This window comes from Leptodactylus fuscus, chromosome 4, assembly GCF_031893055.1.
Source record: "Leptodactylus fuscus isolate aLepFus1 chromosome 4, aLepFus1.hap2, whole genome shotgun sequence".
NCBI classification, from domain to species: Eukaryota; Metazoa; Chordata; class Amphibia; order Anura; family Leptodactylidae; genus Leptodactylus; species Leptodactylus fuscus.
In genome coordinates, this window is record NC_134268.1 from 199,859,998 (window position 1) to 199,885,582 (window position 25,585).

Here is a 25,585-nt window from a genome sequence, read left to right on the forward strand (position 1 = left end):
TCTGAAAGGGGGTTCTGTCAAGTCCCTTTGTGGTTACAAATCCATGCAGAGATGATAATGGGCACATTTATAATATTTATATAAAATTTATATAGAGATTTATAGGCAAATCAGCCTGCAAGTGCATCAGGACAAGACCTGATATCTGTACAGACAACCATGATGCAGGCACAGGCTAAAGATGTCGGTCATGAGTAAAGGGGAGACTACCGGCACCAATTCTAGGGAAGTGGCAGACCGTTTTCCATTGTCTATAGGCAGATGTGGTAAATCTGGCCCCGATCCCAACAAACCTCAGTTTGACTTGTATATTCATATACTTGGTTATCTCTGCGTTGCTTCCTCAGTTTGTGGCCACATAGGTAGGTTTCTGCACCTTGTAAAGCCCCTCGTACGGCGCTATGACTGGTTTGAGCTGACGGACTCTCTATAAGCAGGATCTGTACATAAGATAGCGTCTGGGTCAGTGATCATGAATGATGATCTTCTTTAGACCTGCTTTTTACTTGCTGCCATTGGTGTAACATGTATAACATGGCAGCTTGGCTCTTAAAATGCTCATATGAATGAAGACTGATCCCTATTGATGTGGTAATGTATAATGGTAGGGAGAATCCCCTCTAATAGTAATGCAATTCAGTGGGCAAAGGTTCCCCAGAAACCTTCTACTTATTAGGAACACCCCAGATAACATTTTCTAAGCCTGGGAAACCTGATTCCTACCAACATGATGTGTTATGGCCTGAACGCTCTGGTTTGGTGGCTCTTAAACGGTCAACGGCATAAAGACATGATGGTGGTTTTGGAAGCCCCAAACCTGGAGCCCTTTCAATGGCTTTGCAGCTGCATACTGTAATAAATGCATGCCTCTGGTCGCTGCTATCCGCACATGGCACATCCATCATTTATCATATACCCATGTCGCTGGCGTGTACTCGCTCTGTATGTAGGCTGTGCTTTTAATAGACGCAGAACGCTGTAAAATCATAATGTATAGGGGGACATTGGCTTTAGGGTTAATTGTTATATCTATCTCTGTCATTTGTGAAACTGATGGCATATATGACACAAGATTGGATAGAAAAGATAACCAATGTGCACTTTCCTGTTATACTTCCTTTTGGACTCGCTCCTGAAGTTAGTTGCACTTTGCTCAGAGCAGTAAGTAGCTCCTACCACAAGGTCCCACTGAGACTTACTAGATTCCTTATACCTCCTCCTTTTCCTTCTTCCGCCCCCAGTGGCAGGATAGCAGCCAGGAGTGTCTATAGGGGTTTTCCAGGCTTTATCAGCTGATGAACTAGGTCACTCGGGACCTCCGTAGATCAGCTGTTTGCTGCAGTAGTGACACTTCGTGTGTCACAGTGTTTTGTGTTAGTCACACTTTTTTAAAAAAATTTATGATTCCGTTCAAGTGAATAGGCGGAGTTGTTATGTAGTTCACACTGGGCAAAATGGTCAGGATTTTGACATGGAATCCGCTTTAAAATCCAGCCACCTCTTATTGAAATCAATGGTAGCCGGCCATTTCCTTTTTCCACGAGAGGTTTTTTCCCACGAGCAGAAAAAAGAAGCGAGCTGCCCTTTCTTCAGGCAGATTCCACAGCTTATTCAGTCGCGGCGTCCCTCTCACGAATCTCACTCCCAACCAGGCCCATTCATTTTGGCCTAATCCGGAGCGGAAAGCCGTGATGGGATGCCAGTGCACTGGCGGCCGCGACGAAATGTGTTCACGCGGAGCCAAGCCACTATACAATGTATCACTATTCTTGGTTTTCTGTGAGCATGCAGCAGAGTTGTTAAAAATCAGCAAAGGTCCCACATGTCGGACCACTGTCAATCTTCAGTTGATGACGTTTCATAAAGATAGGTCAAGGGAATTTGTCTCTGGTTGATTTGGGACACTAAACTACCCTCAGGTCTTCCCAAATTGCTTTGAAGCCATCCATACTATCCATAAGTACTTGCCTAGAGAGAAGTCCAGTGAGTCTCATTGAACTCTTCTCTGGTGCTCTCAGCTCCTGTGTAGTTCTTAAGTGGAGCTGATGGTCGGACCCCCAATAATCTGACCATTCTCACATGTTCCATGGGTGATCTTTCCTCCTATCCGCCCATCCTCCGTTTCCCAGCACTGTCTCTGTTTACTTCCTCCATTAGATATTTTTCGGCTCCTTCTTTCAGAGGTGGTTCTTGTCTTGGTTAGAGTTTCTTCCCCTTCCTTCACTTTGGTAACGTGGAAGGTCAAGGTTGTCGTCTTATAGTTGTTCCTCGTGTCAGGTAAGGGAGTGTCCCCTGACTGTGTCAGCCAAACCCTGACTAAGCAAGTCTGTGTGTGAACTGTATGACATCAGGCTTGGACTGGGAGAGCGACGGGTTTCATGGCACAGTCGCTCCGTCTGCATTCCTCTTCTCTCTATGTAATTGTGGAGGGCAGGAAGCTTGTGTCTGTGACACTCTGCAGGTGAAGCAATACTCTGCATGGTTTAATATAATGCCAGAGATATACCTGTGTCACGGAGCAAAGGTATACGTCTTCCTCCGGATGGTCTTTTGAATCAACAGGGACGCAAGAGGTCGGGAGACAACAGCAATTTATTGTAATCCACAAAGTTAGTAGCCGGCGGCGGTCACATCAACCGTAATAACAATAAGTCCACAGAAGTCACAATCCAATGATAGCTTTGGTTCCTTGGTCCTGTAACTAAATTCTGGCTCTCTGCAGAGCTGTGCACAGGCCGGCTAACACATACTAACTGCTAGCTATATACTATATACTAAACTGTTACACCTATACCTGGGGGTGGGAAGGGCTGAGCCACAGATCCTTCCCCCCTCACCTATGCCAAGGAGAGCAGACTCCCTGTCTACTATGGACAATGCACCATCCAACATCTTCTTGGAGACACTGATCAGATTATCTCCACCCATTGTCCTCACTAGTTAGAGGTATTTGCATACAATGTGCTAACACACTAGACCCGAATCAGCCAACTACACACTGATGTTTACAACAGGTTAGAGAATACATTCCACATGAAATATATATTACACATTGCCTATAGTATAGACTCTAACCATCCCGTGACAACCCCTCCCCCTCTCAAAACATGTGCATGACACAATTGGCCTACACAGGTAAATTGGGGAATGCACATCAGTCTCTATAGCTCATATGTCCTCCTGCCGGGATAACCCATCTGCGTTCTGGTGTTGGTTCCCTCGGCGGTACTGAATGGTAAAGTTGTAGGGTTGAAGGGCTGGCATCTGTCAGAAAATCCGGTGGATCCATGTTGGCTTCTCCCTGAGCTTGGCTTCGGGTCACTGCTCCCACAAAGTGGCACTGTAGATTTCCAACATCGTTGCCTAACAGAACATCGGCCGGCAGCCCGCTCATCACACCAATTGTGCATCGTTTTGGTCCATAACCATAGTCGAGTTCCACGGTAGCTTTAGGAATACGTCTTTGAGTACCCCCTGCCAACTTGATAGAAATGCCAGGACCCTCCTCTAGGGCCTCGGGTCGCACAACTCGGGGGTCCGCTACCGTTAGGAAAGCTCCCGAGTCCCGGAATCCAACAACTGTTCGGCCATCCAGTAGGACCTCCTGCAAGTGCTTCCTCTGAAGGTTTGCGGGATGTGTGGCGGAAGGCTGAATCCCATAGACCCCTGGAGGTGGAACAGATGTGTCATTCATGGAGTCATCTGGAAATGGGGCCAAACTTTCTGTCCTAGGAGTGGTTCCCAGGTAGTGAATAGGCCGGGATGCCACGGTGGCCCGTGCCCCCATGTTAACAGGGCAACTAGCTTGCAAATGTCCAGGCCGCCCGCACCCAAAACATCTGCGCTCTAGCATTCTTCCAGTAGGTCGTTGTCTAGGGACAGGGTTGTTCATAGCTGGAGGCCGATGGGCTGGGGCAGGGGTAGAGGGGGAATTGTAATCCTGAGGCCGGGCACGAAAGGTGGTTGGCTGGCTGAAGGGTGTCTGGCGGACTGTGGTAGTTTTCCGCTCCTCTGCAAACAACCTCTTCCACTGCGGCTTGATGGTCAGGCCCTCATCTGCAAGAGAAGCAGCTTGCTCAACTGTGGCTGGGTTCCGTTCCAGCACCCACTCACGGATCTCAGCGGGGCACTGGGAAAAGAACTGTTCCTTAAGTATGACTTGGAGGATCTTATCGACTGTGACAGCCTCCTCTCCTTCTAGCCAGCGCTTGCATGCTTGCTTCAACTTGTGGGCGAACATGTGGAAGGAGCTTCCCCCATTGTAAGACAAAGAGCGGAACTGAACTCGGTAGGTCTCTGGAGTGACTGCATAATACTTCTGCACCGCTCTTTTAATGGCCTCATAGTCCCGCTGATCACTAGGGTCCATGGCTCTGAGAGCTTCCGCAGCCCCATCCCGTAGGTGCCCCACCAGATACCGGACCCAATCCTTCTCTGGGACTTCCATCAGGTGGCACTGGTGTTCGAAGTCCTGAAAATATCCATCAACATCCCCAGCCGCTTCCTCAAAGGTCTTGAAGTGTTTATGGGAGACATATGGTGGTTCTCTCACTGTTGGGCTGGGGGTCGACGTTTGATTATAATTCCTCATAGTTATCTCAGCCATTCGCATTTCATGCGCCATTCTTTCCTTTTCATGCGCCATTCTCTGTTCCTCCTTCTCCGTTTCCTGAGCCCTCTGTAATGCTCTACTCCTTTGCTCTGCAGTTGCTCCTAGCCCCAGCACTGCCAATTCCTCCTCATACAAAACAACCCATCTGCTCTTTTGGGTCTGTACCTGCCACTCCTGTATCTCTCCAGTCTCCTGGGGGCAGCCCTCCTCATGGTCGCTTTGCAGGGTCATCTCCTCCAGTGCCTCGATCAGTTGATCTTTCGTTCTTCCCTGGTAACTCAGGTTTAGTTCCCGGGCCCTTACTTGTAGACTTGCCATAGTCCAGTTCCTGTATTCTGAGGTTGTGGCTCCATTAATCGCTGGGCTGCTGTAGTCCATCTCGCTGTCCGCTGTTGATCCCACCGCTGCCAACAGTTGTCACGGAGCAAAGGTATACGTCTTCCTCCGGATGGTCTTTTGAATCAACAGGGACGCAAGAGGTCGGGAGACAACAGCAATTTATTGTAATCCACAAAGTTAGTAGCCGGCGGCGGTCACATCAACCGTAATAACAATAAGTCCACAGAAGTCACAATCCAATGATAGCTTTGGTTCCTTGGTCCTGTAACTAAATTCTGGCTCTCTGCAGAGCTGTGCACAGGCCGGCTAACACATACTAACTGCTAGCTATATACTATATACTAAACTGTTACACCTATACCTGGGGGTGGGAAGGGCTGAGCCACAGATCCTTCCCCCCTCACCTATGCCAAGGAGAGCAGACTCCCTGTCTACTATGGACAATGCACCATCCAACATCTTCTTGGAGACACTGATCAGATTATCTCCACCCATTGTCCTCACTAGTTAGAGGTATTTGCATACAATGTGCTAACACACTAGACCCGAATCAGCCAACTACACACTGATGTTTACAACAGGTTAGAGAATACATTCCACATGAAATATATATTACACATTGCCTATAGTATAGACTCTAACCATCCCGTGACAACCTGCTTCCGGCTTCATAGTACTACCTTCATCATATACACTTGAGATTTGTGGCTAAGGAGCTGCCCCTTCAATCTGAGGACTCTAGGAGCCCACACTATTGACTGCAATCCTAGGATCACCCCAGTCATCAAACTGGTTTATCCTATCCTCCTATCCTATCCTACTTCCTATCCTAATAAATGGGAAAGTTTGTGTGTTTGTTCCTCAATCACGCAAAAACGGCTGAACGGATTTGAATGAAATTTGGCACATAGATAGATTGTAACCTCAATTAAAACATAGGCTACTTTTTATCCCGGTAAATGACTTCACAACTGTTATGAATTTATATTCATATACTATATTACACTGCTGCTGCAGCATCAGCCTTATATCAGGTCCCGGGGCTGTTATCTCTCTGTCCAAACACACGCTAACCCCAGTGGATTCTGTACACACTTCTGCATATTATCTGATCTGCTCCAGGTACTACTGACACACTGACTTGGGCAAACACCCTTAAAGGGGCTCTATCAGCAAAATTTTGCTGTATGAGCCCCACATATGCATGAATAGCCTTTAAAAAGGCTATTCAGGCGCAGATAGTCTTATTTTAAACCCCGTTCAGTTTTAAATTAAAACTATAAAAACATATAGGTAAATCATACATGAACGTGCACCGGCGTCATCTATGAAGGAAGCCAGAACGTACAGAATTCTGCTCAAGCGGATCTGATGTGAATAATCGATGCCAACAACATGCTCTTTATGTGGCGTCCCAGTGAGCTTCTGAGATGCTGGAACAATCACAGGCACAGTGCGAGGAACAAGTTCAGCAGCAGGACAGCTTGAGAGCTGCCGAAACGCCGGAGCGGGCAAACTATCGACTGCAGCAAATTGCTGAATATAGGTGGATCACAACGCCAACAACCCGCGGACGAAGTGTATATATAATGGGGCCGAATGAAGTAGTCACATCTGTATTATCCGAACTGCAGGGACCAATTCTGTATTATCCCAGCTTTAGTATCCCGAGGAACGGTCACTGGTGGAACATTTCAGCAAATGAGCCAAAACCACATCCATCACGGCATTATAAATATAGTATCTGGCCTGGCATCAACACCATGATAAATTGGTCTCTGTCCTATTCCTGTCATGTGAATGAATGAATAAGTGAAGGACTCTGTCATTACTACCTGTCCTGACCTCCACCCTAAAATACTTAATCAAGTAAACTGTACAGGTACACAAGCATATAAACACATTAAACAGATCCATAGGCCTCCATTATATTGACAGAAGCTAAAATGGTCTTCTTTTTGGCCCTGGTTGCATGGTGTCTGTATGCCGGGTCTGTAACTACGGTAGCTGTAGTCTGTAGCTATAATGACGCCGGTCTGCTCCAGAGCGGTCACCATTGCAATCGGCACCTCCACTGTAATTCTTACAGTGGTAATGCTGGAGTTCCTGAGCACTGGAGTTACAGTGGAGACTCCCTTCGTTGCGGGGAAGCGGTAGGCGCCGCCAGGACCCTGGAGAGAGGAGGAAGCGGGCGCGACCGCTCTCTCAAATGTGGCCCTGAAGCGCTGAGGGAGATCCCCGGCCACCGGCAGGAGCGCGTACCTCAAGGAAGACCTCGGCCGCCGGGCCTGAAGGGGAACTGCGGCCGTCAGAAGCGCTGAGGGGAAATCCAGGTAGCAGAGTCTGCCGGGGATTCCCCTCAGCGCTTTTGCCGGTGGCCGGCCACAGCTCCTCTTCAGGTCCGGCAGCCGAGGTTCTCATTCAGGTCCGCCCCTCAGCGCTCCTGCCGGGGATTCCCCTCAGCCCCTCCCGTAAAGTCTCCCCGGCCGGCAGTGCTTTTCTTTTTCAAATCACCCCCCTTTCCCTAGAACACATATAAAACTAATACTGTAAGACACATACATGTTAGGTATCCCTGTGTCCGAAAACGCCCGCTCTACAAATCTATAGAAATATTTTTCCTGTACGGTAAACGCTGTAGCTGGAAAAAAAAAAAGTTGTCTAACTGCCCCTTCCCTGAGACTGGGTCTTTTTCCCACCACTTGGAATTAACTATATTCGGGTTGGCTTATACTCGAGTATATACGGTAATTATAAAAAAAAATATATGTTTTTATATTTTTAAATAGCTTTGCTACCTATGGTATCTGTTACATTGCACATTGTTACATGTGACAGGCGTAGATGTACTCCGCAGACGCATTGTGAAAAGGCCCTTAGGCCCGGTTCACATCTGCGCAGGGTATCCGTGTGGGGAGTCTGCTTGGGGACCTCCTGAATGGAATCCTAGTCCACATAAAAAAGTGGTGACCTTAGGAAACCTGCAGACCCCATATACTATAATGGTGACTGTGTGGTTTCCGCAGGTGGATAGAAAAGTGCTGCTTACAGGACTTTTCTCTTTGCATTTTTCATGCGCAGAAGGGAAAGGAATGACTTAAATGCAGATGTGAGCCGAGCCTTATATCCAACACTCAATGTTTGTTGGATGTAATATCTCATGACATGTACCTATGTACTATAACATGATCTTTCTTGCCTATATAATATATTTATTAAATGCTAAGACGAGTATTCCCCCCCCCCCCCATACATCATTGAGCCGAGGTCACTAAATATTTTCTTGCAGGGCACAGACTAGAGTTTACCTGCTCAGACCTCTAGAGATAACCACTATTAGACAATCCCTGCTCTGTGCAACCCTGTAGATAGCGGGGATTTAGGGTCTGATAACTGCCATCCATTTTGGATGACTGATGGGTTAAGGGCGTATTCACACTTAGTTTGCAGTTTAGGTCAGAGATGTACATTGGGAGCATTTTTCCTCATTTCCATCCCTGCAGAGAGACCTGAGTGTGTATAGGGAGATGGCTGGAGCACTGGTTTAAGTTGACTTTCTTCCTTATCACTTTGACCCCTTCACCAGGAAGTTCTCGGAGCAGGAAGCCTTGTCTCATCAAATCTACTAGAATTCACTCCAGAAAGGTGCCATCAGTTACCTGAAGTCTGTTTTAGTCCCTGCCCGGTGCAGACCTTAGTTCTGGCACACAGATCCTCCCAAGAACTGCCAGATTTAGGAGGGAGAATCTTAACAATTCTAGTGCATCTTTACATCGTCTTTGTAGAATGGGAGGAAATCCACGCAAACGCAGGGAGAGCATATAAATGCCTGGATTTGAACCCAAGACTCCAGTGCTGCAAGGCTGCAGTGCTAACCACTGAGCCACCATGTTGTCCCGTACACAATGATTTTATTAGGTTCAATGTCCCTTTTCTGGATTTTATGGTTTACGGTTTTTCTTGTACGTATATGTGATCCAGTGACTCATTATGAGACTGTTGTCACTTATATATTAATTTAGTTCATAAAGTTCAGCGATTCTTACCACAAAGTATGGGTTCACCCAGAAGGCAGACTTATTTTTTGCACAAAGACTTCTCTATATATTGAGTTACTTCACAGAGGGAAGCGGTGACCAAGTTACACTGTATGGCTGTATACTGTTAATATACAGTATATTCAGGCTGTCTCTGGGCTTTCTGCAAATCAGATATGTTTGTATTCACATGTCAAGCATGAAATAATCTTTAAAGGGGTATTCCTATGAACATGACTATTTTTAAATTTGTAGATCATTAAAAGTTCAACATTTTTGCAAATATAAGTAATTAAACATTTTGTAGAGTTTTAAAGATTTCCTCTAAATATCTTGTGGTCACAGTTTGTTGTCTTGATCGTTTGCCAGTGGATACGACCATGAATGCAGGAGCTTTCTAAAGTCAGAAAATCAGCCATGATGTCCTTATTATGGCCGGGATATCTTCTGATACATGTGGTGTCCCTGTATGCTATCCCAGCTATAATAACAAAATCATAGCTGGGTTCCTGACAAGTCCCAGACCATAGAAAGGTCCTGCATTAGTGGTCGTATCCTTTGGCAATCGATCAAGACAACAGACTGTCACCTCTAAGATAGTATGAGAAAATCTTTAAATCTCTGCAGAATTTTTAATTACTTATATTTGCAAAAATGTTTTACTTTTAATTATCTACAACTATAGATATGATTATGTACATGGGAATACCCCTTTAAGGCTACGCTGCAGAATAAAAACTGCATTTTTTTTGTTGCAGATATTGCCACTTTTTTTTTTTTTCTTTTTTGCCAAAATTGTGTGTAGTTTTTTTTTTTTTTTTCTGTTGCACTGACTTATACCACTGTATCTCTATAGACTGGCACAACACGGCATAGAAGTTCCTTTACAGAGCTGCATTTTTTATTTCTGTGTGTGTGTGTATGTGTGTATGTATATATATATATATATATATATATATATATATATATATATATATAATGTAAATATAAATAAATCCAATCTGCCAGCAACTTGTGTAGATGGAGAATGTCCTTTTATTGGAATAGTAGCGCACTGTAGGTGTATTATTATATTATTAGGCACCCCTCTGCTCTCGAGCTCTGCTCACACTGCTGTCATGGGCTCAGGTTGGACTCTCTAACAATATTCCCATCAGATGTGACTGGAAGAATAGCACCAGTCTTCCTGTTAAAGCGATGGAAGCCAAGTGTGAATTAGACAGGCCGCACAGTGCCACCTACTCAGAAAGTGTGACAAGAGCTTTCCCTAGAGCTGTGGAGTCAGGACAATTTTGGCTGGAGTCGGTAAAAAGTTACAGGCTTCAAAAAGAAAAAACAAAAATTGTTTTTTTTCCCTCCAGAGCAGTGTATGTACCTTGAAAAAACCGCTAGCAGTATTTTCGAATTCCACGCCCAATTCCGCAAGATGGATTTTCCACCTTCCATTGACTGTGTTGGTTTTTGCAGGTGGAGGAAAAAAAAGCTAGGGGAACCCATTGAACTCTATGTAGCGGCGTTTTTTTCAATGTGGATTCTGACACTGATTCAGTGCCAAAAAACTCGGTATGAATGGGAGGCTTTTTTTGGAGGCTGATTTTGAGGCAGATTCAGCATCAAAATCAGCGCCAAAACTGAGTGTGCACTGACCCTAAGAATTCAGCTTAAAATAGGCAAAGGCAGAAGTTCTGTAATGGAGGACTTTTCTCTCTACCGGTTACATTGGAAACCGGGTGGATATGCTTAGGCCCCGTTCCCACGGAGTAACGCGCCGCTCATTTATACACGTGTCAGAGCGCGGCGCTTCGAAACAGATCCCATTGATTTCAATGGGTGCTGGCTTGCGTGCGCTACACATTGAAATCAATGGAAGGCTTTATAACTCATTGATTTCAATGTATAGCGCGTGTAAGCCGGCACCCATTGAAATCAATGGGATCTGTTTTGAAGCGCCGCGCTCTGACACGTGTTTGTGTCTAAATGAGCGGCGTGTTACTCCGTGGGAACGGAGCCCAAGTCTATGGGTTCAGTGGATTTCTGCATATAACCGCTTTTAAGCAGATGGTTTCCGTTTTTGGAATCTGAACGCTAGTGTGAGCCTGTTGTTAATTCTATTATAGAATTATTAATATTGTATAATATATAGCTTGTTACATACTTCCTTTCATACAGGAATCTCTGACTTTTTTGTGAACTATAGAGCTGTGCTGCTTGTGTCAGCCATTGCTGGTGGTTTGGCCCTATAGTCCTGACCTCGGCTGTAACTTCGCTGCGATCACTTGTCATAGCTGTGTTACACGCTGCATTTTTCTGAATGTCCGTCACATGAGCACACTTCATAGCCGTCATGTATATTAATATTAATGTAATGTTGAGCCCTTCGTGATGTGCCTATGAGTCGGCGTTTGTACTCTTAGAATGTAAATGTGAAGCATTTGTCACATGCCTGCGCTTTATATAATGACTGGATGGGTAAATATAGGGCAACATTTGTCTATGGGCAAAATGACTTGGCTTAGCCCAGTTATAGTAGTGTTGCTAAGAATAGATAGCACATGCCTTTAAAATGTATTTTGTTTCTCACTTTTTGGGACTTGCTTGGTTTACTAACCATCTACTAGTCAGATCAGAATTTATATTGCTCAGCCTGGCAGATTCTCTCGGACAGAGATCAATTTAAAAAAAAACAAAAACTTTTTGTTGGAAATGGTTCCTTGGTATTATTAGTGGTTGTTCCCATGTGTCTTGTGTTCTCGTATGACTTGCCCTGGTGATCCCTTGTGTACCTGTAGGCTATTCCTGTATATTGTGCACATCTATCTAATGTTTCTTCATATTGTTTCTTCACAGTCCAAACCTTATCTCTTTGACCGTGTGTTCCAGTCAAACACAAACCAGGAACAAGTTTACAATGCGTGCGCAAAAGCGATTGTTAAAGGTAAGGACTTTGGTCAAGGGACTGAGCCTTCTCCCTCCTCATCGGAGGGGATTTGGGTACATTTTGTTTGAGGACTGTATCTGTGTATATATGTATGTCTTCATTGGAAAATGTGACTGCTGTTATTATGGAGGAGGTTAAACCTGTACGGGGTATGTGACCATTTTCATGTTTTGGAATGGTCAGCCATACTCCTGTTCTATATACATCTGTAATGGTATAATAGTACACAACAACAATCAATGTGGCTATAATGTGTGGGGGACGTTCACATACAGCAGCTGTGGCGGTAATAGTTGTGTAACCCTTGTGCATTGTCTTGTCTCTCAGATGTACTTGAAGGATATAATGGTACAATATTTGCTTATGGACAGACCTCATCTGGAAAGACGCACACTATGGAGGTAAATCTCTTATCTTTTACCTCCTCAATGGCCTGGTGACTTGTAACTGCGCTAATATGAGCCTTTGTTTGTTTTTAGGGGAAGTTGCATGATCCGGATGGAATGGGAATTATTCCCAGAATAGTTCAGGATATATTTAACTACATTTACTCCATGGATGAGAACCTGGAGTTTCATATAAAGGTAAAAAGTGGCGTATCCATATGTAGCCTGTATATGTATTCCTGTTAGGTTTTGCTTATAACCCTATTACATAATGCTACAGTGACACGAGTATAGTCTGTAAGCAGCCGCAACATTGCATTCAGTGTCTCATAATGGTTTGGTAACTGGTTTTACACAGATTAAACCTATTTAAGGTAGTAGTCACATGATGACAAACCCTGTTCAGATCTGCCACAATTTGGAGGGTTCCCCCCCCCCCATTTGTTCATTGGGATTGGTGTTTGCAAAAAAAAAATCTGTTAAGAATCACTTGCTGTTTTGTTTCACTAAAGCTTTATATTTTGTGCTTCTCTTGAGTCTAAAGTGTCTGTTACTTTTATATAGGTGTCATATTTTGAAATCTATTTGGACAAAATAAGAGATTTATTGGACGGTAAGTAAGTTTTAATATGTGGCCTTTAAAGAAGTCTTGTTCAGGCTATAGTGATACATCACCCATTCATACAGGCCTCTTAGATTCTTCTAGCACCTCTAGGTTATACCGGCTCCTTGCATAAAGACTAGAATACACTGTTAGAATAACTTGGCAACAAGCAATTATTGTTCAGTCGTCCAGTTTGCAAAAGAACCTATAGCGTATGGCTACATCAATTTAATGTCAGAAGTTATAGATTCACTTTAAGGGTCTCACGTACTCTGTCGGATTTAAAGAGGTTTTCCAGAACTTGAAAAGTGAAGACCTTTTCTTAGGATAGATCATCAATTGAAGATCAGCAGGGGTCTGATACTTATATAATGTCACGTTCATCAGTCACATGGGCTGTTTGTGACTTGGTCCCATTCAAACACAGCCGCTTTACAAATCTATGTTCCCGTGCTAGGTAAGTAGCTAAGAGGCTGTAGCGCTCTCCTATACCCCACTACCTTGTTAAAGGGATTCTATCATTAAAATCTTTTTTTTCTTTTTTTTTTTTTTTTACCTCGATAACACGTAGCAATAGCCTTAAGAAAGGCTATTCCTCTCCTACCTTTAGATGTCTTCTCCATGCCACGGTGCAGTAGTAACCCCGGTTTTCGTCTGTATGCAAACAAGTTCTCTCGCAGCACTAGGGGTGTCCCCCAATGCTGCGAGAAAAATCTCCAGCGCTGCTTCCATCTTCTTCAGGAACAGCCTCTCTTTGTGTCTTCTTCTGGAGGTGGATTCAAACTTCTACGCCTGCGCAGTCTGCTCTGCTATCAGACCTCAGGCAGAGCCGACTGCACATGCCTGCCTGGTGTAAGCGGCCATTTTCTTGTGGCCACTTACACAGTAAGCTGGGGTCAGCGGCCACAAAAAAAATGGCCGTGCACAAGTGCAGTCGTCTGTGCCTGAGACCCAATGGCCGACTGCGCATGCATAGAAGTTTGAATCCACCTCCGGAAAAAGACACACAGAGAGGCTGGTCCTGAAGAAGATGGAGGCGGCGCTGGAGATTTCTCACAGCATTGGGGACGCCCCCAGTGCTGTTTGAGTGCTGGGGACCACCCCCAGTGCTGAGAGAGAACTCATTTGTATACCGACGAGAATTGGGATTTATACCAAACGGCGGCGCGGAGAAGACATCTAAAGGTAGGAGAGGAATAGCCTTTCTTAAGGCTATTCCTACGTGTGATCGAGAAAAAAATGTGATCTTAATGATAGAATCCCTTTAAAGAGGACCTTTCACCATTTTGCCCACATGCAGTTCTATATACTGCCGGAAAGCTGACAGTGCGCTGAGTTCAGCACACTGTCGGCTTTCCCGATGTGGGCCCGGTGTGAAGAGCTTACGGTCCCGGTACCGTAGCTCTTCTATGGTCAGAAGGGCGTTTCTGACACTCAGTCAGAGACGTCCTTCTTCACAGCAGCGCCAATCGCGCTGTGCTGTGAGAGCCGGGAGGAACTCCCCCCTCCCTCCGTGATCATGCTCGTCTATGGATGAGTACTGCGAGCAGAGGGAGGGGGCGTTCCTCCCGGCTCTCACAGCACAGTGCGATTGGCTGTGCTGTGAAGAAGGACGTCTCTGACTAACTGTCAGAAACGCCCTTCTGACCATAGAAGAGCTACGGTACCGGGACCGTAAGCTCTTCACACCGGGCACAGATCGGGAAGGCCGACAGTGCGCTGAACTCAGCGCACTGTCAGCTTTCCGGCAGTGTATAGAACTGCATGTGGGCAAAATGGTGAAAGGTCCTCTTTAAACAGTTGTTTGGCGAGTCCTGGCTATTGGACACCCGCTGAACATACACTGAGGACCTGTGGAATAAGGATAGGCCATCAATTCTTCATCCTGGGAAAAACCTTTAATATATACTGCCTTGTGTAACTGAATCCTACATCTACTCCTAGTATACAGAAACCCGACTGACTCATTTCAAGGAGCCTGGAAGGTGTGTACGCCACTTCTGGAAAGTAATACAAACAGAATCCCCAAAAACTTGATAAAACAAGCTTTATTAGTATCGACACACATGGACTAAAAGTCGACAATAGCTAAAGGAGGATGGAGGGGAGGTGGCAATCTCAACCAATATATAGCAGTGTCCCCCATTCTCTGTATATACATGTTTTATTAGGGATACTAAGTCTGTGTGGGGGATCTGACTATATTGGTCAAGATCGCCACCTCCCCTACATTCTTCATTAGCTCCCGTTGACTTTTTTCCTTTTTTGTGTTTTTTTTTTATCGATACTAATAAAGGTTATGTTTTATCATCCTGTTTTTAGGGATCCCTTTTTCTGTGATATTCCTCTATTTAGAGACCCATTTTCACAGTGACTTATAGAAAGTAATGGTCGACAGAGAACAAAAAAGACCAAGTTCCCATAGACCAAGGGTAGGTAACCTTCAGCACTGCAGCTGTTGTCAGACTACAACTCCCAGCATGCATACTTGCTCTTCTGTTCTTTGAACTCCCATGGAAGTGAATGGAGCATGCTGGGAGTTGTAGTTTCACAGCAGCTGGAGAGCCGAAGGTTGCTGACCCCTGATATGACATTCAGTTGTCCTGTGATCCCTCCTGCCATAAAATGTCATCTCCTGTTTTAGCAGACAGTTTACTTCCTGTCTGTTGCAGTAGTCGGTGTCCATCACTTTTTAACAGTGTTTGTCATAAGGAAAACCTAGAAATATATTGCCATTTAAAAAATCAAAAATATGTAATTTTTCCTGACATGTAAAATGGTCTGTGTAGTGTGTTGTTAACACAGATGCTCCAAAACTGTCAGGAGCGCTGTTCTTCATACTGTGAGACCTGTCACATCACCGTCTGTACACAAGCCCTGCAACCATAGCCGCATCCTCACTTTACTGCTGCTGTTTTCCCTTCTGTATTTCAGTGTCAAAAACAAATCTTTCTGTCCATGAAGACAAAAATAGAGTGCCGTATGTAAAGGTGGGTGTTACAGCAGATTTATGTTTGTTTTTTTTTTTGTTTTTTTTCTTCTTCTTTTTTTTTGTGTCACAACATCCTTGTAACTTTTGCTTTTCACTTTGAAGGGTTGTACTGAACGTTTTGTATGTAGTCCTGAGGAAGTTATGGATACTATAGATGAAGGAAAATCGAACAGACATGTAGCCGTGACAAGTAAGTTTGATATTGCACTAGAACCAGGCTGAAAGCAGATTGGAGAATGTTTGGTTACGAAGAATACATTAGAGGCATAGTTCAGTGTATTCGTAAAGGGAGCGCTGCCCTGGCTTCACTCCACAGTGACTGACCAAGCTGCTGTCTACATCCATCCGTACATACATCCATCCATAGCTTGTCAGTTACTGTCCTGAGGGTAAGGGCTGGCCTCTTCTCCTAAATACACCAGATTTATAAACCCTGGCCCAGATTTACTAACACTTAGACAGTGTAAATGTAGGTAGTCTGAATATATGCCAGGTTTATCACCGTGGCTGATGCTGGATGATGAATTGGGCATATCTTCAGACTATCTAGTCTTCATTTATACAGTCTTTTAACTTACTTGTGCCAGAATTTTTTGAGATTGTTTTGGTGCATTTAAGCCGTATCCACCTTTTTCTGACAACCCACATGTCTAGCATGTCAAAAAATTCTAGCCCACATTAGATGCCCCATGTTTACATCAGTGTCTAGTTGTCTCCACCATAGTTAATTTGGACCTCTGTGTCTGGTTGGATCACTCAGCCCTCCTCGGAACCAATCTGCCATCTTATTTATTTACTTTTTGCTATTCTAACTACTGGGATTGCAAACCTGTAGCTGCAATATTCTACTTTACATAAGGTCCTTATACTAACATTGTTCATGGCCTGACCAGGCTCCTGTATTCTCTGCGCCTGTGAAGCCGGAGTAGTGCACCTATGTATTAGTGCACCTATGTATTAGTGCACCTATGTACTAGTGCACCTATGTACTAGTGCACCTATGTACTAGTGCACCTATGTACTAGTGCACCTATGTACTAGTGCACCTATGTACTAGTGCACCTATGTACTAGTGCACCTATGTACTAGTGCACCTATGTACTAGTGCACCTATGTACTAGTGCACCTATGTACTAGTGCACCTATGTACTAGTGCACCTATGTACTAGTGCACCTATGTACTAGTGCACCTATGTACTAGTGCACCTATGTACTAGTGCACCTATGTACTAGTGCACCTATGTACTAGTGCACCTATGTACTAGTGCACCTATGTACTAGTGCACCTATGTACTAGTGCACCTATGTACTAGTGCACCTATGTACTAGTGCACCTATGTACTAGTGCACCTATGTACTAGTGCACCTATGTACTAGTGCACCTATGTACTAGTGCACCTATGTACTAGTGCACCTATGTACTAGTGCACCTATGTACTAGTGCACCTATGTACTAGTGCACCTATGTACTAGTGCACCTATGTACTAGTGCACCTATGTACTAGTGCACCTATGTACTAGTGCACCTATGTACTAGTGCACCTATGTACTAGTGCACCTATGTACTAGTGCACCTATGTACTAGTGCACCTATGTACTAGTGCACCTATGTACTAGTGCACCTATGTACTAGTGCACCTATGTACTAGTGCACCTATGTACTAGTGCACCTATGTACTAGTGCACCTATGTACTAGTGCACCTATGTACTAGTGCACCTATGTACTAGTGCACCTATGTGCCGGACCTCTGGGCGCATGCACGGTGGAGCTTAGTTGTACCCGTTCGGCTTCAGTAAAGTGCTGCACAAATGTTGGGAGTCCAATGAGACTCCTCAGACTCCGCTCTAGGGTAAATACAAATGGTAAACTTTATTTCCTAGCAGCCATTTGAGACCATAAACCACCAGTCCATGAGGCCCAGTGTATGTTTTACTGCCCCAATAACCTTTTTAAGTTGTGAGATAACAGCCTCATGAATTTCAGCGTCTTTCTCTCCCTCTTATTGCAGTTCCTCTGTAGATGTGATAACTTTACCCCATTTATTGTAGCCACTATGGCCGCTCATGACAGTGGACTTGCGGTGATTCCGCCTCATCATAAGTTTACAGCATTGGAGCGCCGCTCTGACTTTGTTATTCCTCTTGCTTTGAAGTTGGCCACTGAAGTTCTGCCTTTATACCCAGGAGAACAAAGGCGTGACTATTTTATATAGACTAGAATAGATTTTTGGCAGAAGAAAAAGTATTCCTGCCTCAATACACTTTTCACCTCTCGAGTTGGGATCACACATGCAGTTTTTGTTGCAATCTTTCAGATTAAGCCTGGAGAGGATCCGCCCAAGAGGACAGAAGTACAAGTCCGTCCTTCTAGATTTTCCATTCATTTTTAACCCACTACTGTCTTTGGCACAGAAACTGCAGGCAAAATTGCGTGTTTGGTTTCAGCCTTAGCGGGTACACTCTACTACTACCACCACCAAAATAACGTCTAAACCACTTTTATGGATTTCTATGATTTGACTATTCTTAGGACACCTGTTTCCCTGCTGGGTGAGCACCACGGCCTCTTCCCTTGACTGAGCCTGAGCTGCTGCCATGTCATGTGGTTGATACATTTGAGGTCATCAGCACAGAACAGAGGCCGTGGTACTCACGAGTGAAGCCGTCCCTTTAAACAGTTCATCGTGGGAGATCTTAGGAGTTGGATCTCCACCAATTACATGTTGATGACATATACGAGAACAAACATTTTCCTTATGACATATTATTGGTCATCCGTATGCAAGTACTGATAACCCACTTTAACCCTTTCCGAAAAAAACTGCCTAATGGGGATTAATAGGGCCAAGACACTTGGGGGAGCCCTGTGGCCTAATACTGCATTGTACGCCACTCCTATTTACTTGAGTGGGACTGAGCTGCAGTTGCTACAAAGAGGGCGCTACAACTCCTTTCAGTTGGTGGAGGTATAGATCATCAATTGTAATGGGCAGGAATCTGCTGTAAACCTTCTTGATCACTCCTCTATGGCGTTCTCCTGTCCCTCTTAACCTGACTGTGTTACATTTCTCTTGCAGACATGAATGAACACAGTTCTAGAAGTCACAGCATTTTTTTAATAAATGTCAAGCAAGAAAATACACAAACGGAACAGAAGCTGAGCGGTAAACTTTACCTGGTGGACTTGGCAGGTAGTGAAAAGGTGAGCAATGTTACCCATTTATGTTTTGCATTCACATTTAGGTAGTATGGATGCGGGGCGGCTCGTGTTCTTCTTTTTGTTTCTTTCCTCCTCCATCTTTGGCTTTTGTGCTCCAGTTCCTTGTGCCTTGATAGGTTACACAGTTTTAGGTCTTAGTTTAGCTTTGAAAGGGCAATCTTGTATTGCTTTGTAATAACCTGCCACTGAATGCCCCCACACTGTTCTAAAACCTGGGGCTGCACAGAGACTTCTTGTAGTGCAGGTTTCCCACTTTAACCATCGAACTTTAGCTGCAGTCTTAGGAATACTATGAGTTGCTTGCAGGTGAGTGTTCTCCTTTGCATTGCAGCTGTCCCTATGTTATGGTTGTAAATTCACCATGTAGCCCCAGCCATCCTCTAAACCAGGGGTAGGCAAACTTTGGCTCTCCAGCTGTTGTAAAACTACAACTCCCAGCATGCATACTTGCTCTAATGTTCTTGGAACTCCCATGAAAGTGACTGGAGCATGTTGGGAGTTGTAGTTTCACAGCAGCTGGAGTGTTGAAGGTTGCTGACCTCTGCTCTAACTCTTTCTATGTAAAGGGCCACCCTGTTTATTAATTTTGGCTGCCGTATCTTCCTGCTAATGGGCAAGGAAATGTCTATTTGTAGCCTGAGAGCCAATATTAAAAACCTAATCCGCATAAAAAAAGCGGTTACCTAAGGAAACCCACAGACCCCATAGAGAAAAGTGCTGCTTGCAGAACTGTTCTCTCCGCATTTTTCATGTAGAGAGGGGAACGGAATGGCCCGAATGCAGATGTGATCCGTGGCTTACTGTAATGCATGCCAGAAGGTTGGCAGTCTATGACTAGGGTACATTTTAATTTTGACATGTGAGACCTTCCATGTTTCCCATTTATTAATAAGAGGCCACAGACACCTGAGATATTCATAATGGCACACTGATCTTAATAAACTTTTGGGACATTTGTGCAAAGGTTAAGGTAGTGTTACCCAGTTCTCCCCCTTTGAGGTCTTCTGCTGTGTGTTGATATAGAAAAGCTCACACAAGGTGTCATTTACTTCTCGTTCTCATGTTACTGATCTCAGCAGGTGAATAACTGAGATACCTTACACCATATTTCTTGTGTAACTCTATCTTACACCTCCTCCGCCATTAAATACAACAAAGCCTTTTGCCTGAAGGAAACTTGTCATATATATACAGGCCCTTCCACATGAAAGAGGAGCCCGTCAGCTCTCCTGACATGTCTTAGTATATACTTGTATTCCTCCAGAGAGAAGTCTTGGAGCATCTTTTTTTTACTACTAAATAGTGCTGTCCCTCTGTTATTCCTACTCTAAAGTTATGAATAAATGAACCCCGGCTTGTAACCTACAGATGTCCTGTCCCTGCACGCTCTTATGTCCAGTCACTGCTGACCAGGCCAGTGTATGAAATTTATCTGTTGATGGAAACCTTGCTACGTTGTCCAATTTCCCGCTTTGAGAAAATTGGACTGAGCAGGACAGGCGTCAAGATGGGCCAAGGCCGAAACACCACTGCAAGACAGATGTACTAAAAATGGTGTAAAGTATGTCGGAAATTCTCCCACCTTTGCACCTGAATTAAGAGCCTGTTCATATTTCTGGTGCATCTGCAGCCATTGCGCTCAATATTCTGACCAGCGGACTATGCAATGGTCGTAATAAATTTCCCCGCTGTGGACATTACCAGGGGAGAAGAAAGTGGGGCCACATAGAGCCACAGGTACAGGTTTGTACCGTGGGCACACATTGCAGTCCAGTCGCCTTTGCATTGAGTATAAGGCCCTAGGCTGGGCACTTATAATCCTTTGTTTTTTATGCATTCTGACTAGAGATGAGCGAGTATTATTCAAAACGCACGCACCCATAAGGAGGAATGGAAGCGGCCGGCACGCAGACTTGGCCGACCGCTTAACCCCCTGCGTGTCGGCTGCGCTCATTCATTCCTATAGATGCGGGCTATTCGAAACGGGAGTTTCGAATAGTGTCGCTCATCTCTAATTCTGACCAAATGGAAAGTATATTTGAGAACCAGACATCTTGGTCAATCAAATGGTCATGATAGTCTGATAGACATCGATTTACCATTACTCACATGCTTATTCCTTTTTTTCCCCCCACCTCTTATTGTTTTAGGTTAGCAAAACTGGAGCTGAAGGTGCTGTGCTGGATGAAGCTAAAAACATTAATAAGTCCTTGTCATCCCTTGGCAATGTCATCTCGGCCCTCGCAGAAGGCAGTGTAAGTAACGCCGTGCGCTTGTCCGTGCATTCTGACACTTATCCAGTGTGGCATTGTTAAAGGAACACAACACAAAGAAAATGCACTAAAAACTCTCCTTACTTTGGATCATAAAAACTGAGCGTTGGCTTTCTTAACCAGATGGTTCCTTTTCCTCTGATACAGTATTTAGCATTTACTTTTTACAGTAACACTATAAAACCTTAAATGCAGCTGTCCTCGCAGTATAAAGTGAATTGTGTAGGTATTATAATGGATATGGGGTACGGACACACAGTATGACTATGCCATGTCTGTGTTGGAGCCTCTGTTTGCAGAATTTGTCTAAAATCGCAGAAGGAAAGTGATGGAGAACATCAGAGACTCCTGTTGGTCCCCATTGTAATCAGTGGGGTCCCTCAGGCTCTATCAGTGTTTGTCAAATTAGATGGATTAATCTACACCGTTCAGTCTCTTCTTATGTTCCTATGACTGAAGAGAAGATTGACCTGAACAACGCTAATGTGAACTTACCCTAGATCAGAGGTTTTCATGTGGCAGCCAATGTCCACATTCCTCTATTGCCATTGAATAGAGACCCCCCAGTATTTTCCATTGTGTCATTGTGATGGTTTTAGGTTTTAATGGACTGTTCTGACTTCTCTCATACAGGTCTATATTCCATATCGTGATAGTAAAATGACCAGAATTCTCCAAGACTCCCTGGGAGGAAATTGCAGAACCACTATTGTAATTTGCTGTTCTCCGTCCTCTTATAATGAAGCAGAAACAAAGTCTACACTACTGTTTGGGCAAAGGTTGGTAATGGAAGTTTCAGATTCCCCCCCTCCCCCACACCTACTACCGTGGTACAGTTATCCTTTGTGGACCTTACACAGGCCTCTTACGCTTTTGATTTCTGCTTTTGTCAGAGCGAAGACCATTAAGAATACAGTATGTGTTAATGTGGAGCTCACTGCTGAGCAGTGGAAGAAGAAATATGAAAAAGAAAAGGAGAAAACCAAAACTTTGCGCAACACCGTGCAGTGGCTTGAGAATGAACTTGCCCGCTGGCGTAAAGGTACGCCGCTGACTGTATGGGATTTTCATGTTATGGGGGCGCGGTGGGGGTCTTTGTCTACAGACCTGGAGTTATGGCTGCATCCTTTGGAGTCCTACTATACATTAGTTATTCCACCTCTGGTTTGGCAAGGTCCGGGTATCTAAGCAAGTGTCTTTTATTGTGTTTTGCAGGGGAAACTGTCCCAGTTGAGGAGCAATTTGATAAAGAAAAGGCCAACATGGATGCGTTTGTTGTGGATAATGTGGTAGCCAACGACAAGCCCGCTGTCACCCTTGCTGCTAACTTTACAGACGCCGAGAGGAGGAAATGTGAAGATGAGGTTACTAAACTATACAAACAACTGGATGACAAGGTAATGTGTTAGCTGTGTTTGTGAACCTCAGACTCCAGCCTCCGTCTCTTTACAGACACGTCTGCTTTCCTCAATGGAAGTTCTTGGTATTCTCATGAACGACTAAAAGCTAATATGTTCGGCCAACTTTGGCAATCTCATGCAATGACTGCCAGCTTTCCCTGTATGAGCATGCTTGCAGACATAGTTGTCAGTCACTGACTAGACACCCCAACTAGGATTTCAGTATGGCATGGTCATGGAGTTATGTTTCACTAGTATTTTCCTCCAAAACTATTCTAATGTAAGGTACTCTAAGGCAGGGGTCTCAAACTCGCAGGCCGCATGCGGCCCCCCCGAACAATTTTGTGCGGCCCGCACAAGCCTAGGGACGCCGGATCCAAGTTGAATCCGGACGTTTCACCATTTTGCCCACAGACAGTTCTATATACTGCCGGAAAGCTGACAATGCGCTGAGTTCAGCACACTGTCGGCTTTCCCGATGTGGGCCCGGTGTGAAGAGCTTACGGTCCGGTACCGTAGCTCTTCTATGGTCAGAAGGGCGTATCTAACACTCAGCCAGAGACGTCCTTCTTCACAGCACAGCCAATCGCGCTGTGCTGTGAGAGCCGGGAGGAACGCCCCCTCCCTCTGCTCGCAGTACTCGTCCATAGACGAGCATTATCAGGGAGGGAGGGGGCGTTCCTCCCGACTCCACAGCACAGCGCGATTGGCTGAGCTGTGAAGAAGGACGTCTCTGGCTGAGTGTTAGATACGCCCTTCTGACCATAGAAGAGCTACGGTACCGGACCGTAAGCTCTTCACACCGGGCCCACATCGGGAAAGCCGACAGTGTGCTGAACTCAGCGCACTGTCAGCTTTCCAGCAGTATATAGAACTGCCTGTGGGCAAAATGGTGGAAGGTCCTCTTTAAACATTGAGGTGGAATGAAGTGGCTCATGACACTGGGGGCAGACGAAGGGAGGGGGGAGAACGGCATGACACTGGGGCAGACGAAGGGAGGGGGGAGAACGGCATGACACTGGGGCAGAAATGGAGGGACATGAATCTGGGGGCAGAGATGGGGGGACATGAATCTGGGGGCAGATGAAGGGTGTATATGTAACTGGGGGAAAGATGGAGGGGGGACATATAGTTTACGGGTGACTGTAGGAGGATTATACAGTGTGGGGGCACATGAAAAATGAATGGGCGGAGTCAACATAAAAGTGGGTGGAGCTAAATTTGCCACGGTGCGGCCCGCCGACTGGCTGGGATCTTGCTCTGCGGCCCACATGCTGAGTTGAGTTTGAGACCCCTGCTCTAAGGTAATGAAGATCTATAAGGGAAGGCCATCAATATTGTAATTCTTAAATTCTAATTTTCCAACACGTGCTAAACTCTGCCAATTTCTGTTTTCAAATGAGGCAAATAGTAAGTCTTGGATCCCTGTGTGAAGATTCCTGCACACTTGTGTGTGCTGAAAAGCCATTTCAGAATACTACAGATACAATAAAATGTATGTGCTTTTTGAGTTTAGCACCAAACCTATATATTTTATTTAATAGATATTCTTATTATGTCTTATTAGGATGAAGAGATCAATCAGCAGAGTCAGCTGGTGGAAAAGCTGAAACAGCAAATGTTAGATCAAGAAGAGGTATGTTCTACAGTCTATTGTAGATATGGATCTTCCCCTTTACTGGAAAATACTGGTTATTACTCATTTAAGTGGCTTTAATACTGTAGTGTTTCTATGCATTTTTAGCACTGAAGCAATGTCAGTTCCGCGGTGAAAGCACAGATAGAGTAAGGGGGCATTCACATGATATAACGCGGCGTTGTTTCTGACATGTTAGCTCGTGTCAGAATCAGCGCTGTAAAACAGAATCTCATTGACTTCAATGGGTTCCGTTTAGTGCGAGTAACTCATTGAAATCAATGGGAGGCTTTTTAACCCCCTAAGGCCTTGTGTACACAATTTATTGTACAACCCAAAGCTCCTCCGTGGGGGAAGATTCTGATCTTCGCTTCCAATAGTGATAGAGCAGATTCTATCCTTCTCCATGAAATCTGATCAATGGAGAATGGAAGTCGCTTTGATGTCTTCCACGTGCGTTAACAAAGTAATCGAAACCCCCGGAGTCTACCCATTTGGTCATGTGCACAAGGCCTAAGAGTATGTATCCGATCAGGAAGATGCGGTTTTGGTTGAATGATCCAAAAAACCATAAAATGCTGCAGAAGCCAAAACAATAAAACTACGTTTTGGTGTAGTTTTTATCCTGCATTGTTGCTCTGTGTGACCACAGAATTTTCCAGAACCCTCTTCTGCAGCGAGTAATCTTATATATCTTTATTCAGCTTTGGAAGTAATTGTTATAGCCGTCACAGTAACAGAAATATCCATCCCTTTAACAATCCAGCAGCCCCTTCTGAATTTTTGTCCCATCTTATATTTGTCTGCATTTCTAGTTGACAAAAAACCCTTCTGAAGCTCAAGTTACTCTAATGTATTTTCCACCACTTCCAGCTGTTGGCGTCCACAAGACGGGACCAGGATAATATGCAAGCAGAGTTAAATCGTCTGCAGGCCGAAAACGACGCTTCCAAGGAAGAAGTAAAAGAAGTGCTGCAAGCCTTGGAAGAGCTGGCTGTCAATTATGATCAGAAATCGCAGGAGGTGGAGGACAAGGCCAAGGAGTACGAGATCCTGAGCGAGGAGCTCAGCCAGAAATCGGTGAGGCCTAGTGTCTGTACCATAATAGTCCTATAGAAATGTATTAGTGCTGGGTTTCCTGATATAC

The 25,585-nt window shown here is 44.7% G+C and overlaps 1 protein-coding gene across 1 annotated transcript in view; it reads left to right on the plus strand.

The window, feature by feature from the left end:
* Positions 1 to 25,585, plus strand: part of KIF5B (kinesin family member 5B) — a 51,830-nt gene that overhangs the window by 8,143 nt on the left and 18,102 nt on the right. The window contains exons 2-14 of the mRNA XM_075271601.1: positions 11,836 to 11,923; positions 12,254 to 12,327; positions 12,406 to 12,510; positions 12,877 to 12,925; positions 15,851 to 15,906; positions 16,011 to 16,098; positions 18,987 to 19,111; positions 21,280 to 21,384; positions 22,036 to 22,181; positions 22,296 to 22,444; positions 22,618 to 22,799; positions 24,370 to 24,438; positions 25,312 to 25,518. Of these exons, the coding sequence (XP_075127702.1) occupies positions 11,836 to 11,923; positions 12,254 to 12,327; positions 12,406 to 12,510; positions 12,877 to 12,925; positions 15,851 to 15,906; positions 16,011 to 16,098; positions 18,987 to 19,111; positions 21,280 to 21,384; positions 22,036 to 22,181; positions 22,296 to 22,444; positions 22,618 to 22,799; positions 24,370 to 24,438; positions 25,312 to 25,518 (1,443 nt within the window). The remainder of the gene's footprint in view (positions 1 to 11,835; positions 11,924 to 12,253; positions 12,328 to 12,405; positions 12,511 to 12,876; positions 12,926 to 15,850; positions 15,907 to 16,010; positions 16,099 to 18,986; positions 19,112 to 21,279; positions 21,385 to 22,035; positions 22,182 to 22,295; positions 22,445 to 22,617; positions 22,800 to 24,369; positions 24,439 to 25,311; positions 25,519 to 25,585) is intronic.